At 51.6% G+C, this 19,846-nt stretch overlaps 1 protein-coding gene across 2 annotated transcripts in view; it reads left to right on the forward strand.

Moving 5' to 3' along the window:
- PCCB (propionyl-CoA carboxylase subunit beta) overlaps positions 1-19,846 on the forward strand; it is a 418,796-nt gene that overhangs the window by 99,638 nt on the left and 299,312 nt on the right. For both annotated transcript variants that reach the window (XM_078665880.1, XM_078665881.1), the window contains exon 7: positions 9,943-10,051. In XM_078665880.1, coding sequence (XP_078522006.1) covers positions 9,943-10,051 — 109 coding nt within the window. The remainder of the gene's footprint in view (positions 1-9,942; positions 10,052-19,846) is intronic.

Raw genomic sequence — 19,846 nt, forward strand, 5'->3', positions numbered from 1 at the left:
CAGTGAACGATGCGGTAAATCAGCTCAGCTCAAGCAAGACACCTTTTGTATAGAACCATCCCCAACGTGCCCACCCCACCCTACATTCCCCCCCCGTAGCCAGTGTGCCGCTTTCTTCCTTTCCAGTCATCAACTTGTTATCCCCGCCCGTCCTGGACAGGGACCTCAGTAAAGGGTAAGTGGTGTCAATCAACGGAGTGTCAAGACCCCTATGGTTGCCATCAGTAATAGTAAGTAGTGTGTGCGCCTTGGTATGTGTGAGAAAGCCCGGTCCCAGTGCCCTCACCCTGGAGTCCCTCCCTCATCCTCACTCTCGTCTCCATCCGGCTGTTGGAGCGCTACCACCAAGGCCTCCCACGCCCTGGCCACCTCCAGCGCCTTGTCATTATCTAGGCTCCTAGCCTGTCGCAGCTGCAATGTGCTCTCCGCTTTCGCCCAGCGCTCCAGAGTGGTCTTCCACCGCGTGTAGCTGGGGCCTTGAGTAGATTTCCAGTGCATGGAGATTTCACGTTTAGCTAATATTAAACCCAGGTCGCAGAATTTGCTGGTAACTCGAGTGCGAGGGGTGTGAGGGAACCACAGTAAGAGGCATGTACCCATGTCAGGAGCGATCTGCCGGTCCGTGACAGCATTCAGGCAGGACATTACCGCCTCCCAGTAACCCGTCAGCTTGATGCAAGTCCAAAACATGTGGGCGAAGTCCGCATCCGCAGTCCCACATCGGGGACAAAGCGAGGAAGCACCCTCGAAGTATTGCGAGATCTTCGTCGGCGTTAGGTACGCCCGGTGCAGGGTAAAAAACTGGACCAGTTGGAACCTGGAGTTCCTCGTGCCCTTCCATGCCCTGCGCAGTAGCTGTGGCCACGCCGTGTCAGGAATAGACCGCCCCATGTCCCCCTCCCACTTGGCTCGCAGCCCATCCAGGGGTCGCAGGGCAGCAGCCGACAGCCGACGATAAAGGCACGTGACAGCCTTGTAGGTGCCAGCGGCCGTCACCACATACTGACAGCACTCCGACGTCTGCGGCTCAGTGAGCCCACACTTCCAGTAGCGGCGAATACCAGCCACTAATGCAGCGTGTAGCAAATACCCACCCCTCGGTAGATCGTAAGAGTCTCGCAGCTCCTGAAACGGAATCAGCGAGCCATCCTTGTAAAGATCGCCGACCATCAGCAGGCCAAGCTCCTCCCAAATCGCCAGTGCCGACCAGTCCCCGCCATGCGGGAAGGCTGTGCACATCCCGAGCGGAATTTCCGGGGCGTAAGGGCGAACGGCACCAGAGCGCTTGTGAGCCCGAAGCCAACAGCTGCGAATCGTCCGTTCCTCCAAAGTGAGCTGAGTCAGGTCCAGTTTCTGGCCCAAGATTATAAAGGAGAGAAAGTGTCTCGGGAACAATTTGCCCGACACAGCGTCCGGGCCGCGGAACTCCAAAGCCACCGCCTGGGTGAGCCACTGCAGTTGAGCCGCCAGGTAGTACCACTCAAAATCCGGGGCAGCAAGGCCCCCGTCCGCTCTGGGGCGCATCAACGTGGTCAGCGCAACCCGTCGTCTACCCGAACCCCAGATGAACCCCGTCGTTAGGGAGCGGAGTCTGGTGAAAACAGATGCGGGAATCCAGACCGGCAGGGTGCGAAACAGGTACAACAGTCGGGGGTGCCACCATCTTCAGCAACGCGACTCGTCCCGCGACTGAGAGCGGCAGCGTCAGCCAGAAACCCATGCAACCCTGTAGATTCCGAATTGCCCTGTTGACGTTACCGTCTAGGAGGACCGCAGGTGAGTGGTAGATGAAAGTGCCCAGATAGGGGAGGCAATGGTGTTCCCATCGCAAGGCACCCTCCGGTTGGGCGTCACCGGCCCCCGGTGTCAGCGGGAAGAGGCAAGACTTCCCCCAGTTGACTCTCAGCCCTGAAAGATGACCAAAATCCGCCAGGAGCCGTTCGGCCCCGCGCAGGGAGTCGTCCGTGTTCGCTAGAAACAACAGACAGTCGTCCGCATAGAGAGAGATGTAGTGGGTGTCGGCTCTTAGCGGGAGCCCTGCATACGCTCGGCCCAGCCGGGCGTGCGCAGCCAGTGGCTCTATGGCCAGTGCAAATAACAAGGGGGATAGAGAGCACCCCTGTCGGGTCCCCCTACCCACCGCGTAAGAGGCTGAAATGGTGGACCCCGTTTTGACACGGGCCGTAGCCGCGGCATAGAGCAAGGCAGTCCATTTCACAAAGCGTTCGCCCAGTCCAAAGGCCTCTAGGACACGGAGCAGGTACGGCCACTCGACGCTATCAAATGCTTTCTCGATGTCAATCGAGAGGACCGCGGCACTCGGAAAGTCAGCGGCCTCCCCTCCCATGATCCGTAGCAACCGGCGCACACAAGTGGCAGTGGTGCGTTGAGGAATAAAGCCCGCCTGGTCGCTATGCACCAAGGAGCGCATGTGGGTGAGGAGCCGTGTTGCGAGGATCCGGCTCAGGATCTTGTAATCCGTGGTGAGCATGGAGAGCGGGCGGTACGTCGAACGGCAGCTTGCATCACCTTCTCGCTTCAGTAAGGGTATCACTAAGGCTTCGCGTGTAGACGCCGGCAAGCACCCCGAGTTCCAGGCCTCTCGATAAACCTCCTGCAGTCGCGGAACCAGCACATCCGCATAGGCCACATAAAATTCGATCGGGAGCCCATCCGTACCCGGAGTCTTGCGGCGGGCCATGTGTTTGATGGCCACCCTGATTTCTCCCACGGAGATATCGCCGCCCAACTGTTTCGCGTGCTCCGGATCGAGCCTGGGCAGCTGCGCCGCCACCAGGAACTCCTCCAGCTCCGCCGGGGGGTCCGGCATCCTACTCCTATAAAGATGTTCGTAATACCGATGGAATTGGTCGTTAATGTCCAATTGCGTGTAGACCATGCGCCCCTCCGTAGTGGCGAGCGCCACTATAGGGGAGCCTCGGGTTCCAGGGCTGGCCAACCATGCCAGTAGCGAGCCCACTTTGTCGCGTTCGGCGTGAGCCCGGACCAGGAACTCCTTATAATCAAAGCAGCGCAGGTTTTCCAGCGCTGCCGCCACTACCTCTCGAGCCTCGGAGACCGCTCCATGAGCTTCAGGGTCCGCGTGGCTGCGCCTCTCCTCAGCGCGCAAACGGTCCTCATTGCGCTCTACATCCTGCAGCAGGGTTTTACGGACACCCGCAGTAGCCGAAATACAGATGCCCCGGACTACCGCTTTAAAGGCGTCCCATTCCAGTGCCCGGCTGGAGGCCGTGCCCACATTGGTGTCAAAGTATCCCTCCACCCCGCTACGTACACTGGCCTTAAATGCTGGGTCCTCCACCGTCAGCGGATTCAACCGCCACGTCGGGATAGCTTGGCGTCGCCTCATCCACTGTATCGTCACCAGGCAAGGGTTGTGGTCAGACACCGTCCTAGTCAAGTACTCACTGTGGCGGACCAGGCTCTGGATGTCCAGTGAACACAGAATGCTGTCTAGACGAACATGCAGATCGTGTGGGGGGGAGTAAAAGGAGAAATCCCTTTCCGTTGGGTGGTGGGTCCTCCACGCATCGACCTTATGCTGTGGGAACATTTGTCCACGAATTGTTTTGTGGAGCTACGCCAGCATCTGCTCGACAGCAAACTCACAGATTCGAGGAAGCTGGCCGTCGAGGCGGATCGCTGGGTGAACACCCGGGTCACCCGGGGCCCCGTAAGTGACTACCCCCGCAACAATCAAGGACCACCCCGCCAGAGAGGGGGGGGAAACCCGGGAGGACCCAGGGACGCCCAGTACGGTCCCCAGCGTAGCCCCCCCGAGAAACCCACCGCCAAGTTTCCCCACACCTCCACCAGCTGCTTCCGGTCCCCCAGGTAGACCGCACCGAGTGACCATCACATGTTGGAGATGTCAAAAGCCCGGGCACTACGCCAGCGATCCCCAGTGCCCCATGACCCCACGTATCCCGACCGCAACTCCCCCGGCTAGGCAGATACCGAATGTAGCCCTAGGGGAGGAATTTGAGGACACCGAGGGATGGGAACCTACTGCCATGACCCTAGTATCCCTGGGAGATAGGGAGATGGTCCCCGGGAATGCCCTGTCTACCAACACCAAGAAGTACCGCCAGTTAGTAACATTGAATGGCCACCGAGTGGAGGCCCTCCGTGACACCGGAGCCAGCATCACAGGTGTCCTTAGTCATTTAGTGCGAGAAGGACAGATCCTCCCCAATGTCCTGCCCCCTGTAATTTCAGCAGACAACATTGAGAGCTTGTGTAAGGTAGCCCTGATACCATTCGAGTGGGAAGGAGTAGCAGGTAAATTGAAAGTAGCAGTACGGACCTCTAAGCCGGTCGACTGCCTCCTGGGGAACGACCTGGAAAGTTCTCCGTGGAAGCAGGTCGAGCGACGAACCCACCTCGGGATGATGGGTCTCCCCGAGTGGGTGTGCGCCACCACCCGATCTATGGCAGCCCGACTGCCCCCCGATGGGAAGTCGAGGACGAAACTGCCAGCCTCCCCCTGTGGATGACGACAGGGCCGAGCCAGCCGAGACCTCCGACCTCTCCCCACGAGGAGAAGGTGTCGCTGACAGCGAACCCATACACCCTGACCCCGCACAGATCACCAAGCTGGGTGATCTGCCCGAATTGGCGCAGTGGCGCCACGAGGGGGGCCCCTCCTGAGGGGAGTTCTGCCGGGAACAAGCTACCTGTCCTTCCCTGGTCGGACCCCGGCAACAGGCCCAAGCCCAGGCCGCGGGCGACCAATCCGGAACACATTGGCTGTACTGGGAGAATGACCTCCTTTACAGCGAACAGAAGTCAGCGTAGCTAGGGTCAGCCCGAGTGCTGGTGGTACCCCTACGCTTCCGAGACTTCCTCCTGGGCTTGGCCCACGATGTACCCCTAGCCGGCCACTTGGGCCAAGACAAGACTTATAGCCGCCTGGTCAAGCACTTCTATTGGCCCAAGATGAAAGCGAACGTAGAGGCTCACTGCAAGTCCTCTCCCACGTGCCAGGCTAGTGGAAAAAGCGGAGAAAAGCGCAAGGCTCCCCTCCAACAATTCCCCGACGTCAGTACTCCATTTGAGCGGGTTGGAATTGACATTGTGGGGCCACTGGACCCCAAGACCTCTCAAGGTCATCGCTTCATCCTCGTCCTAGTGCACCATGCCACTCGATACCCTGAAGCTATCCCCCTACGCACGTCACGGCCCCCGTGGTGGGCCGGGCGCTGATGGGAATCTTTTCCCGTGTAGGATTTCCCCGAGAAGTTGTGAGTGACCGCGGGACGAACTTTATCTCCCGGTACATGACCTCCCTTTGGCAGCAATGCGGAGTGTCCTTATCGGTTCACCACTCCGTACCACCCCCAAGGAAATGGCCTAGTAGAGCGGTTTAACCGGACTCTAAAGGGGATGATCATGGGCCTAGAGGAGCCCCTCCGGCGTAAGTGGGATGTCCTACTCCCCTGCCTCTTGTTCGCCTACCGGGAAGTCCCCCAGAAATCCTTGGGGTTCAGCCCGTTTGAATTACTGTACGGACACCCTGTCTGGGGGCCCCTCAGCTTGGTCAGAGATGGTTGGGAGACGGCACCCCGAGACCCCCCTCAGGAGGTGTTCCGGTACATTCTGACCCTCCGAAACCAGACTGGGAAGTTCCGGGAGCTGCCCGAGGCCAACCTGGAAGCGAGCCAGGAGGAAATGAAGCGCTGGTATGACCAGAATGCCACTCTGGTCGAGTTCCAGCCGGGCCAGCAGGTATGGGTCATGGCCCTAGTAAAACCTTGCGCCCTCCAAGATAAGTGGACGGGGCCCTTCAAGGTGATCGAGCGGAAAAGCCAAGCCAAGTCACGTACATGGTGGACGTCCAGTCCCCCCGGAACCACCTGCGGGTTCTACACGTGGACCGCCTCAAGCCTCACTTCGTGCGGACGGAGCTGAGTTTACTGTTGGCCACAGATGACGGGGCGGAAGAGAAACTGAGCCTCTCCCTGACCTACTGTGCACCAAAGAGAAAGATGGCTCCGTGGACGGAGTGAACCTCTCTCTCTCTCTCTCTCTCTCTCTCTCCCTCCCTCACCCTCCAGCAACGCGAAGACTACCGCCAGCTCTTGGGGCAGTTCTCGGACCTGTTTTCCCTCATCCCCAAAGTCACTGACTGGTGTGTCCACGACGTGGACACCGGAGACAGCCAGCCGGTGCGACACCGAGCCTACTGAGTCCCCGATCGAGTCCGGTCCTGCATCCAGGCCGAGGTCTCGAAGATGTTGTCCTTGGGGGTGGTCGAACCCTCAGACAGCCCCTGGGCCAGCCCAGTGGTGCTGGTCCCGAAAGCCGCTGCCCCGGGTGTCGCCCCTGAACTAAGGTTCTGCGTGGACTACCGGGGGCTCAATGCCATCACCCGAGCCGACGCTCACCCTATCCCCCGCGCCGATGAGCTCATTGACCGTCTCGGGTCTGCTCATTTCCTCAGCACCTTTGACCTGACCTGCGGATATTGGCAAATTGCACTCACAGAGGGAGCTAAGGAGCGGTCCGCCTTCTCCACCCCGGATGGGCACTATTGCTTTCGCGTGATGCCCTTCGGGATGAAAAATGCCCCGGCCACTTTTCAGAGACTGGTAAACAGAGTCCTGGCTGGGTTGGAAGAGTTCAGTGCCGCATATCTGGATGATATCGCGGTTTTCAGTTCAGAATGGAGTGAGCACCTCCAGCACCTCCGGAGGGTGCTGATGGCCCTGCGCCAGGCAGGCCTCACAGTGAAAGCTAGCAAATGCCAGATTGGGCAAGGATCGGTGGTCTACCTGGGACACCAGGTCGGAAGCGGACAAGTCGCCCCTTTACAGCCTAAGATCGACGCCATCTTAGCCTGGGAACCACCAACCACCCAAACAGAGGTCCGAGCCTTCCTGGGCCTCACCGGCTACTACCGGAGGTTCATCAGGAGTTACGGCAGCCTCGTAGGTCCCCTCACAGAACTAACTTCCAAAAAGCAGCCCAAGAAGGTGCAGTGGACCCCAGCCTGCCAAGGGGCGTTCGACGCCCTCAAAAAAGCCATGTGTACTGCCCCCGTGCTACGAACCCCTGACTACTCCAAAGAGTTTGTGGTACAGACCGATGCGTCGGAACACGGCATTGGGGCCGTACTATCCCAAATGAATGAGGAAGGTCTAGACCAACCTGTAGCCTTCATTAGCCGGAGGCCACTCCCCAGAGAGCAGAGGTGGAGCACCATCGAACGAGAAGCGTTCGCAGTAGTCTGGGCCCTAAAGAAGTTACGGCCCTACTTGTTCGGAACCCATTTCCGAGTCCAGACGGATCATCGACCATTGCGGTGGTTGATGCAGATGAGGGGCGAGAACCCCAAACTGCTGCGATGGTCGATCTCCCTCCAGGGGATGGATTTCACTGTAGAGCATCGCCCTGGTACCAACCACGCCAACGCTGACGGCCTCTCCAGGTTCTTCCGCCTCAGTGAAGAGAACCCCCAAGAGGATGGGTAGTTCTCCCCGACTTTCAGCTGGGGGACACGCATGTTAGACCAGGCCTTGTGGCGTGGTCCTCCCTGACCCTTAGCCACCCCCTTCCGAGCTGTACCCCACAACAGACCCCTGAGTCCCCCGGCCTAACCAACCCTTCCCTCCATGTTATACACAACCGTCCCCGGACTGCCCCGTCCGTGCCTCCATCTTCCCGGCCCGTAGGCCCTGTGTGCCCACTTTCCGGCATCTAAGATGGCCGCCCCAACCAGCGCGGCCTAGGCCGAGAGGCGCCACCCTGGCTGGAGGACAGCGCGCTCCCCTTGAGTGAGAGAGGGAGGAGCAGTTTCTCTCACACCTCCGACCTCCCCTCGAGAGATGGGTTTCGATCGCCCCTCCGGCCACCCTGAGGGCTGGCTCCACGCTTGCTGTGTGTCTGGGACTCCTCCCGAACCTGACATGAATGGATCAAAGGGCCGCGTGGCAGGAAACCCCAACAAGCGGCCCCCAGGTGTCAAGACCCCCGCATACCAGAACTCCGGAGATCAAAGAGGAACAGTCCTATAACTGGGGATGCTCCGGGACTATCGACAGATTCAACTCTGGAACGACGAGAGCCCTGCTGACGTGGTCGCGGCTCGCTTGGTGGAGAAGGACTTCTGCTGGAACCACCTGAGCCCTGCTGAGTGACTCGCGGCTCCCCTGTAACTTTGGAACACCTGAGCCCTGCTGAGTGACTCGCGGCTCCCTTGCAACTTTGGAACATCTGAGCCCAGCTGAGTGACTCTGAGGTTCCGTGAATTCTGGACCCGTGTCATAAACATCATCGTAGCATGACGATTTTTGTATCAGCAGACCGAAAATGGCGAGTGTAGTATATACGAGTGTTTTCGCCATGTTCGAGTGACGTGATCACCATGAAATCAGAGATTCCGTTCTGAACACTCGGGTACCATTTTGTTCACGGCAGCCATTTTATGGTTGCCCTCATATAGGCCGATGACTAAGGCCGAACGAGACTTATGACAAATAAAATAAATAAATAAATAAATAAAATTAGGGACACGTACACTTTCAGCTGACTTCTATGTGACCTGGGCAAGCTGACTCCACTGCCCGAAGCCAAACCTGTTCGGCCAGTTCCTTTCCCTGTGGTCGATCGAGATTAGGGATCAAGGCACAGCATACCATAAACCCTTCATTGCACACAACTATGTCTAATCTTACACACACCTGTCTCTGATCCGTTCTTTATGACCCGTTTTACGATGAGGAGGTGCCCGTTTCTATTAGGGGTCCAGCCGATTTATCTGATGAAGAGTGTTGGGTCTTGCCGGGTAATTGATAGTGGGCTGGACGATGAAATGTGGGCTTGTCACGCAATGCTTTTATTGTACACATGGGAATGGTTTACTGTAAATAAAGAATGTTTGCCTGAAGCATAATATTCTGTATAAAAAGGGTTGACTGACTTTGTAAGATTAAGCAGTCTCCTGAGAACATACACCGTGTTGTACTTCTAAGATATGTTACTGGTTGCAGCCAATAAAATTTGATCTCTGACGTCACCAAGAAGTCTCTGCGTTTTTGTAGTCTGAGACAGGAGAATCCGAAGTCTTTGGGTGTGTCCCCTGGCACCGCTGGGTTCTAAAAAACCCGGTACTTCAACTCGCGGCTCCCTTGCAACTTTTTGAACACCTGAGCCCTGCTGAGTGACTCGCGGCTCCCCTGAAGATCGTAAGACCTCCGACGTCTTGCTTGAGCCCGGCTGAGTGACTCGCGGCTCCCTGACTCTCCTGGTCCGGCTGGACCCCCAAGATCACATCGTATCCCCCGGCTCGAGGATTGAGAGCGGTGTGCCGGATACGCACCGATATTGACATTGCACCATAAGACTGTCCCGCTACCCCGACCGAGACTCTGTGGGCCCTTGCCCTATTTGTAAATACCTGCCTTTGCCGATCATAAAGATCCTTTTGAATCACGAGATAAAGAAACGTTCTTAAGAAGAAGCTACGGTGTGGTGTCTCTTTGTCGTGTGGTGCTGGTAGAGTGTGTACGATCCTAGATTCGAGACTCTCCCCCTGAGAAGTCTCCCGCCAGTGCTCGTCTTTGTACTTAAGAAGGTGGGCCCCAGGGTGGTCAGGTACACTTCCTGCTCGCCCCTGAGGTCGCCGTCTAACACTAATAAATTGAGTAGTCGCTACAGTATTGATATGGTTTCAGAAACCTATTTTTCTTTTGATGTTGTCATTCTTTACCCCACATCATTTGTTTTGATCTTCTCTTGTTGCTAACCTATTTCTCTTTAAACCAAACTACTCTTGAAATACTCTTGATTGGTATATAAATGGACGCCTGAACAGTATGTTCTTAAAGAATTCTCTGTAGACCCTCTCTATCTGCATTTCAAGACTTGTAGATGCACATGTTGCCTCCCCTTTTAGTTGATTCAGGTATTCTCTGATTTCAGGACACATCTTACTTATTCATCACTGGTCCAGATGTGGTAAAGTCTGTCACCAATGAGGATGTGACACAAGAGGATCTTGGAGGTGCAAAGACACACACTGCGTTGTCTGGTAAGTAGATGGTAATTAAGAATATCATACACGGTTATTAAAGTACTGGAGTATATGACACATACCTCCTAAAATGTTCTCTTGTTTCATTTTCCTAGTTTAGTGACTGCAGTAGTTTATTTCGTTATTTAACTGTTAATTAGAAACTGCCTTGTATTCAGTCTGAATGTTTTTGTTTTCCCTGCTGTAATGTTAATGATAAGGTATGAATGGTAACCAAACAACGTTAGCATTGGGTGCGTGGATGAAATGAGGTGTTTTTTGTTTTAATCTCTGACCACTCATTTTGAAATCTGCTTAATCGTTTTGTTTTTGGTCGTCTTATTGCACGTTGTTATTTTTCTCTTCTTTCGGTTACTTTTAAGCACCCTTCTGTGGTTTCAGTGCTAAGTCTGATAATCTGTGAAGTAGAAGGCAAAAAGTCCTATAAAATCCATTGCAATAATTATTACAACAGACCAAAGCATCCGCCAACCCCATAGGATCCTGAATGGATCAAATGGAAACCTTATATAAATGAAGGCGGTAACTATTTGGAAGAGATCCCATGCCATTTGTCCCCTCACTCCCAGAAGTAAATCATTAGTAAAGGGTCCTAGACAAGAAAACCGGATTCAAGAGTGAAACGGTTATAAATGGGAGGTCATTCTTCTGTATAGATTGTGCAAGTTGGTGAAACAGTTTCCAATCACCATTCCAAAACCACCAATATCTAGGTACACATACTATTTTCTTATTTATGCGTTCATCTTTTATTGAGCTTTTTACCAGGAGGAACATAATAAGGTGTTTCCCTTTCATCGAACCTTGCCGCTGTGCTGTGTTGCCAAAGTGGGAGACCTTGCAGCAGAATCTGCAGAGAAGAACTGTCTAGCTTCTAAACACAACAGCCTGGTGAGAGACTCCAGAGTGAGGCAGCAACGAATGTGAACAACATCACTTTGTTGTTTAAATAGGTAAACTCTAGAAACAGGGAAGGTAGAATGCCTTTGGTCTAGGAACATGGCATTGGATGCTACAGCATGTTGCTTTTCGTGTGACTGGTTAAGAGTTTCTGCCACACACAGAAGGATTAGGCACATTGCCATTACTATGAGTGATGTAGAGAGAAAGAAAAGTTAGTTTTCTAGAGTTCATACAGCAGAAGCGCATATACACTCCATATCGCCCCAGAACAAATGCTGTGAAATTAGAGAAATGGCCGCTGAATTGAAAAGGACTTTATCCACGATTATCGGGTCAAATAGTCGGAGGACTATTAATAATTAGAGTAGCCTTAAGAAAATACAAATATATAACCATTTATTTTACCTTTAATGTGGTTTAAAGCATCCTTTTTACAATTGGGTATTGTGTTGTGAATGCGCAGAAACATACCCAATGTAATTGTCATACTTGAGCCAAAACAGTGACTGACTATCCAACCACTTAAACTGAGGTTCATGCACAGTGCTGAGTGATAAACCAACAATTTTGTAGAGCAAAGAAACAGTTAAAAGGTGGGACTATGGTTGTTGGGGAGAACTTTTCAATAAATTACATTTTCAGACAGCGAAAACGCTATAAATGTTTCAAATCTACCATCTCAGAATTCACACTGTGCTTAAATGATTAGTGGTATTCGGCATGAAAGACAGAAGACCGGTATGGTAACTGACCCTTTATATCTCCTCTGATCTCAGGTTGGCATAGTGGGGCACTCCATGCAAAAGTGTAGGACAGTGTCAGTCTGTCCTATGTAAAGCAGCACCTTTACAAACCCAGATATCCACAAGTGTCTATTAGAACATATAGCCCAGAAATAGGGACATTGGCACCCGTTCACTGTCCAAAAGAGAAAATCGCCAAGCTGGAAACTGAAAGAGATGGGCGCATCAAGATCCTACACAACATGCTGCATTGTTTTCTGCTGAGAAGACACAATGTTCGAGAGCACCCGTGTTACATATAGTTTGAAGGGAAATTAAACGTTGGTCTATGGTTGATGGCAGTGGAAGTAACTCACAGAGACCACATTTATTTAGTGCTCTTTTTTGAAGATTAAGCTTCTTTTTGGGTATGGCGGAAATGAAAAGGGCTCATCGACAGGGAAGCCAAGTGAAAAGAGGGGGTTTAAGTATTGTAAAGTGATGTTTGGGTATTTCAAAATTGATTCTATCAGATTCAAAGTGGCAGGAGTGATTTTTGATGTCTGTGATTTTCCTGAAATGTAGATTTTAATTTTGCTCCTGGGCTAGGTAAAAGGTGTGCCGCAAATAATTTTATGCACAAGAAATAGCTTGTATATCCAGAGTCAATCAGTGGAATGACCATTTGAACTACAACTCGTGCTCCATTCATTCTGAAACCTCATTGCTGATTTTTGTGCAATTTGAACATACGCCTTCAGAATATTGTAATGATTAAACAGGATGGCGTGATCCTCCAAGTGAATGTAAGAAATCATTCCTTTTACTTGATTTTCTTCACCTATCTCTGATTTGGCTCGTAAATCATTGATGATAGCCAATATTTCTCAGTGAGATTACCAAGTTGCACTTTACAACCACAATACGGGTGCAAAGGGCAATGCTGGGATTAGCGATAATTTGGAAGTAAATTAGAATTAAGCAGAAGTAATTTTTGTTCTTGAGTGCCTGCAGTTGTCACTGGTCATTGGTCCTCCTCCTTGCAGGAAGTTTTTCTTCGCTCTCTTCTCGATAGGCTATTCCACTATCCACTTTTGCCACTCTTAGCACCTTGTCATACAAGGCCTGGGTTCCATTTAGTCAGCACTGGTTTTCTTATTTTGGTGCGTCCAGCCATATTCTATCCTTCTCACTGAACCTTTCTCCTACATGTTCACAAGCCCTGCTCACACCTGTTCGGCACGTTTTCTGCAGGCATGGGTCATGACCCATCATCTAACCTTCATTATGCTCTGCTTTAAGGGAGCTCTGGCGTGGCTGTTACACAACTTCTCCTGTAGATTCCCACAGACTACCAGCTAACATCAGCTATACACTGCTTTTTTGCCCAACTGCCTACCAGGAGAGGAAATTAGTCCCTAATCCAAGGCAGCCATGGTGAGGGACTACATGCCACACAGAAGTAGAATTATATGTGCAGTACTTGTAAACAGCCTTTGTTCCACTTCCCAGGTGATCAGGATAAAAGGAAAAACTCAAGTTCTGTTTATTGTAAATCAAAAAAGCGAAACCTACACAGTACTGTATCAACATTGGTGCATATGAACAATAGGCAGTCCTGACAATATCAGAATGCCATGAGCTATATCTGCACAAGCAGCTGCGCAGAAGTAATATAACATCAGACATGCAGGAGACACAACAGCCTGCAATGAGATAGCAGCTGATAAATGCACAATAATTTGTTTAATGACCCCTCATGACTGAGTACAACAGCAAAAACAAGGACAAGAAAGAGGCATTCGCTTATAACTTTAAAGAGTACATAACAAACCTAACAAGCATTTGCAATGCAATAGGTCTCGCATTTACGCAAGTTTGAGCTATTGGCTATGTAAATGACGGTGCCTTTTATTTATGTTTTGGTTTTTAAAACACAAATAAAAAAGGCATTGCCTTTTACAATGCCATAACTTAAACTCGTGTGAATGTGAGACCTATTGCATTGCAAAAGCTTGTTTTAAAGAGGCCTTGAAACGGGTATCTATCAGGCTCTGTTTTGTGCCCAGGCACAGGCGGTCCGTTTTTTCCCGGCTGCAGTGACAGCAGGCACATCGATGTGCGCTGCTCACTTACTAGTGTGCACGTGCTCACACTGCTCACTTCTCACTATGGAGAAATGTACAAACTCACAAAAGGCATCATCACACGAGGATCTATGCTGCGGTATTGATGTGTTATCGGACATCACCAGGAGCTATTGTCTGATGATTAGCTGGACTAAAGGGGTGCTGCTTTGTTACAAGCCTGTGTCTGTGGGCCCCGGAAGGTTACTGGCCTGTCTCATCCTTAGCATGCATCATTTCTACACCGGCCCTTCTTGAGCTGCAACTACCTGCACCAGCCAGTGATGGGTTATAAGTCTCATGTTGCATGAATCCTGCGCCGGCCAAGTTGGGCTACACCTACTCTGCTATCCATCGGTGGTCTGGAAGCAGGGCGCAATAATAGATTCACTGAGCAGCACCCAGCTCCTTACTGAAGAGGACGTGTGCACTGCAGATGGAGGCTGCACCCAGCATTGTTATTGTTATTGTTATTGTTATTTTAATTTTATACCGCGCCTAATCACCTGCAGGTCTCTAAGCGCCAGGAAAAGATGGTACAGGACAACAACATAACAAAGTCAGAGCAAAGAGCAGCATTTAGGTTATGCTATGCTCAGGCTTCTCCTAAACAATAGCGTTTTTAAGCTCTTTCGAAATCTTAGGAGGTTTCCTTCCTCGCGCAGCCCTCCAGGCAAACTGTTCCACAACTGGGGAACCAGTACCAGCATCCCCTGAGCATCCCAGGTAGCACACCAAGACCAAACATTTCCAGCTGCAGTCAGGACCAAGGCGGAACATGGCACACAGACTAAATTCTGTTCAGTATTCGCTCCAACACTGGGGTCAAAACAAAGTAAGAACTGGTGCACATCAGAACTTGTGGGGAAGCAAGTCTGCACCTGTGCTTTATTCATGGTCTGCTCCCTGCTGTGGGTGTCTACATTAGACAAAGTCGCCCCGGTGAGTTTGAGCTCGAACAAATGGGGAGGGGCAAGGTGCCCAAAGGGGAATCGTGAGCAGAGATATTAGACTTTACATCTCCATTGGACTGTGTAGGATCTAGTACCACTGGGGGCTTAAAAGTACTTTTCTTTTCCTAAAAGGACAAGCACTCGGCTGGGCATGGAGTAGGGGTGCTCGCCTCTCATTGCTCAGCATCGGCAGAGTGTATAGGGGTGCTTGGCTCTCATTGGTCAGCTTCGGCAGTGCTCCAGGGGTGCTGGCCTGCGGCTGCTTCTTCTGCTTGACAGTGAACGGCTTCTTGCGCGGCATGTCTGCGGCCTGCGCTCCAGCCCTGCAACGCACCGCTGCTGCTCCGAGCGCTGGCCCTGGCGCGGGCGATGAGCTCCGGCCTCCCACTCAACCGCAACAGCCACACCAATCACAGGGCCTGCTGCCACCAGACTCCGGCCACCCACCAATGAGGGAACGCCTACGCCAATAGACGTCATGACTCTTTCGACCAAACGCCGCTAAGACCCCAGCCAACATGCGTTTTTATTTTCACAATGTGAGTTTCTACCCTCGATGACAGCGCATTAGCTCAACTGTGACAGTTCGGATTGGGTTCGAAAAAGAGATTTGAACTGCAAGCGTCCTTTCATTGGCTCACACCTTTACAGCTACGGTATGACTGGTGGCTCCCTTCTGAGAGTGCACAAACGGTCCTGCTGGGCAGAAAACGTGACGTTTGTAACAAGCCCGTGCAGCCGCCACCACCGCGGGACGCGAGGAGTCCGATAGACCCGGTGAGTAGGGTGTGAGGGGATGTGTGTGTGCGCGCGTGAGCCCGTGAGTGGGGTGGGGGGTGCTGTGTGTGCGCACGTGAACTCGTCAGTGGGGTGGGGGGGAGCACGTGAGTGGGGTGGGAGGGGGTGTGTGTGCGCGTGCGCGTTTGTGTGTGCGTGTGTGTGTTATCCGCTTCCTGGCAATGTGGGACAGGAGATGTGCACGGCGTCTGGGTGAACGTGCGCCCTCACATGGGAGAATACCCTGCGCGTGCCCATCCCCTGTCTCACATTCCCAGGAAGTGGATGACAAAAGATGCTTTGCTGGATGCAGTGCTTCGCATGCACTGCTACAGGAGCTAGACCTAACAGGATAGGTCGAAGTTTGTGTTAGGGAGGGCATAAGGAGGGATGATGGTGTCACACGTGAAAAGAGCGGCGTGGCATATCCCCCCCCACTCCCCCCCCCTCCTTCCCTGGTCTCAGCCATCACACTAAAGTGGGGTATAAAGGATGATCTTAATCAAAAAGCGGCAGCATCTGGAGTCTCACAGGGCTAAAGCAAGTGAACTCTATGCGCATAAGATATTGATTTAGAGGCCGCCACAAATGTTGAAACTTTTTTTCTCTGTTTTTTCCAAATTGTATGATATTAGTTCCATTGCTAAAATATGCCCAACGCGGGTGAACAACTGCACTATTGAGGGAGGGGCTGTCTGCTTCCACATAAATGCTATAAGCTGCTGCGCCACTAAGATCTGGTAGCTGGTAAGTTTCCATTCTGCATGCGCCATTGCGTCTAGAGGCGGGCCCTGTTGCACAAAATGACTGAGAGATACAAAGAAGGGAGCGGATAGACTACAACATCTTTAAAATGACCCAGTACCTCCTTCCAATACGTGGTAATTAATTTACACAACCATCAAATATGTTGGAAGTCCCCAGCCTCCTCCTTACAGTGCCAACAGAGAGGGGAGGTACCTGGATAGATAGCGGCGAGTCGAGTCGGTATGTGAAACCACTGAAACATCAAGTTATATACTGTTTCCCTGAGAGAGAGACTGCGGTAGGTTTTGGGTATATCTCGCCACAGGGTCTCCCATTGCTTGGGTGTTCTATCTACCTGCTTGATGTTATGCCATGTTGACTGATGGGTATGATGTGCATTGTTGTAGAGTGCTGAAACGTATGGTTAGTGTTAGATATGAGGCCTCTCAAACCAGCGTAAGCTCGGACACACTTTTCACAGAGTGTAGCGGCGAAACGGTCAAATGACTTCATGACATCTCCTGTGAAAAGGTCACGGAGTGTCCGACATTCCCCATCTCTCCAGAGACTGAATGAAAGAGGTGAGAGCGCTGGAGGGAAGTCTGAGTTCATGCAATCGGTGTGTTTGGGGAGGGAAAGGTAGTTGGACCATTCTTAAGAGCCACTTTGTTCCAAATGTCGAGTCTGTCCAGGTCGGAATGGAAATGTACGCACTACACAGTCTGGCATGTTCTGGCAGCCATGCCAGGTTCCACAGTGGCTGACACGCTTCCGCTCAAGTCATGTGGAACCACTGCTTCTCACTCTCTCGGACCACCCACTCGGAGATATAATGCAAGTGGGCCTCCCAGTATTACTCAAGACGGTTAGGGCTCGCTAGGAACCCCCTCCCCCCCCCATCCTGTGGTAGCTTCAATAGTGCATTAGCTATCCGGGGTAGATTTCCGTTTCAAATAAAGGTCCGAATGTCCCGTGGCAAGCGCTGGATGTCATCTTGCGGAATCGGCGTAGGCAGGGTCTGAAAGAGATACAGACCCGCAGGACCACATTAATTCTCACAACATTCACACGCCCCGTCCAGGAAATGTGAATCTCTGAAAGTCTGCAACAATGTAGTGGCGAAGGTGTAGCTCGTTGGCTCAAGACCAAGAGGAGAGCTTGGGGGTGATGTTGAGACCCAGGTATCTAATGACAGCCTGGAACCATTGAAAAGGTGCAAGGCATTGCAGGGCTGGAAATTCTTGATTGGGGATAGTCAAGTTAAGCACAGATGGCTTGGCCATATTGATCTAAAAGCCCGATACTTTCTTTGCCTGTCTTGGGTATGAGCGAGATTAAGGCAGAAGCCATGTTGGTATAAGTCATGTTTCGTGTGAGGAGGCGTTAAATAGCTGCACTAGGTGATCTTGTAAGTTGGGTAGACAGAGTTGATAAAAGCACCTGGATGACCATCAGGCACTGGTGATTTACCCAGGGGAAGAGGCCTGACTGCCACTTGTAGTCTCTCAAGAGTAATCAGTTCATCAAGGAGATCCGCATGTCATGGATGCAGAGGCTCCCATTCGTAATTGTCTAGGTATGCTTTTATCATCTTTGGGGGTGGTTCTTCCCGCAAATATAACAAAGTGTGGCTCACCAATTAGAGCGGCAGACCCTGAGGCAGAGGTCTGTCCCGGGACCAGGGTTCAATTCCCGACGCGGCAGGGTCTTGGGCTCAATGTCCACGGACTCGATAATTCTCGCCTAGGTGCCTACTCTAATCATGGGTCCCACTCTGCAACTCTGGGCAATAGCTTGCTTAATCTCCACAACGGCCCCGAAAGCGCTAGGATGCCTGGCCTCACCTTGGAGGTGCCCAGTAAGGGGGCATCTCACAGGGAAAGCCAGGAAGGGTTCCACAGCGGTATACAGCGCCAAGATACCTTTCAGGTGATAGTGCGCTTTACAAGTATACACACATTACACACACAATTGACAATACTCATGAAAGACCTGGAGTTTCTCGTTCTGGAATCGCCCATCCCCTGTCATCTAACAGCAGCTTACCAATATGAGTCTTAGCACACGCTTGACGAAGCCTGCGAGCCAGGAGTCTGCCCGCCTAGTTGCCCCCTTCGTAGGATCGCTGTTTCAATGCCAAGAGTGCACGCTGAGCCCTTCATGTCCGTTGAGTGCCCAGTTGGACCCGCAGCACTGCAAGCTACCACTTAGTGCTGCGCGAGGAGTTAGCCTTGTTCAGTTGCTCCAATTGTTTAATATCCACTGTGAGGTTGGTTTACACAAGTCTGGACTCTTGCCACCGAGCAATTGCGATAAATGTGATCGTACCCTGGATGGTGGCTTTAGAGTCGTCCCAGAGTGCAGAGAGTTTTCAGAAAGGGCTTTAAGGGAGAATTATTCAGTAATACCCTTTTGTATTTCAGCCACATCCACGGGGTCAAGTAGGAGGTGCTGGGGCAGGCGCCAGGGAGGCAGGCTTCTTATGGAGAGGCTATTACCCGCCCATGTCTGCTCTAAATATGCATGGTTACAAATAGAGCTGTCCGAAAGCTAGGGAGGGAGTGGAGAAGGCGTAGTCTATGCGGGAGTAAGAGATATGATGTGTCCGTAAAAAGCATAATCCCACGTGTCGGGGTGATTGTAATGCCACACGTCAACTAAGCCCAGATTCTCAATATAACGTTTGTGGTGAGATGACATGGCCCCGCATGCTGAAATGTTGCTCCGCTGCGGTCGAGAATGAAAAGTTTCCTAACTAACTTAAAGGAAAGTTTCACTTCTATTAAGGACACAGAGGTGATAATTAGGCTTTAGCTCTCTTCACTTTAATAACATAGGTTTACTCCAGCAGCCATTTTAAGTTTACAGAAGAATAAACACAAAAACTACGTCTCCAATGAACACGAGGGAGTGACATCAACATGGTCCATCCAGTAGCATTACAATCCAACATAACGTCTGGTGAGGGCCCTCCATATTCCTCTTTTTTTCCGGTGACAGTGGCCAATCATTATTTTTTTGTTTTTGTTTGTTAGACTCTGCCCACTGTAACAGAAGGGAAACAAATTTCTTGCTACGGTAACGAAAACCTAAATCATAAAACAACAAGGTTCCGAATTAGCACAGCATGATTATAAAGCAAAATACAGTTCACATCTTAATTCAGAAGGACGCAGACTTCATATCCTAAACATGTCGTAATGATAACAACACATCCTTAGACCAGGGAACGGGAGAATTTCTTCCCAAGAATTTCCAGGGTGTGCTAATCCTTGCCTCCGTGTCCTTAATAGAATTGATACTTTCCTTTACGTTAGTTAGGACATTTTTCATTCTGTCAGGACGCAGAGGCGAGGATAAGGCTAGTTTAAAGCATATCCATCACCCCGCTTGCCAGAGAGGGAACTGGTCTGAAATAAAATGTCTTGAAGGTGGAGTTATTCGACCAGTCTATGCCTTTGAGGACATGGCCCCATTGAGTGGGCTCCAAAGCGGGAAGTATCAATCCCTGCCTCCTGCATGACCCATCTGGCAATCGTAGGGGACGAAACTGCTTTGTGAGGT

The sequence above is a fragment of the Lissotriton helveticus genome, chromosome 11 (genome assembly GCF_964261635.1).
Source record: "Lissotriton helveticus chromosome 11, aLisHel1.1, whole genome shotgun sequence".
NCBI classification, from domain to species: Eukaryota; Metazoa; Chordata; class Amphibia; order Caudata; family Salamandridae; genus Lissotriton; species Lissotriton helveticus.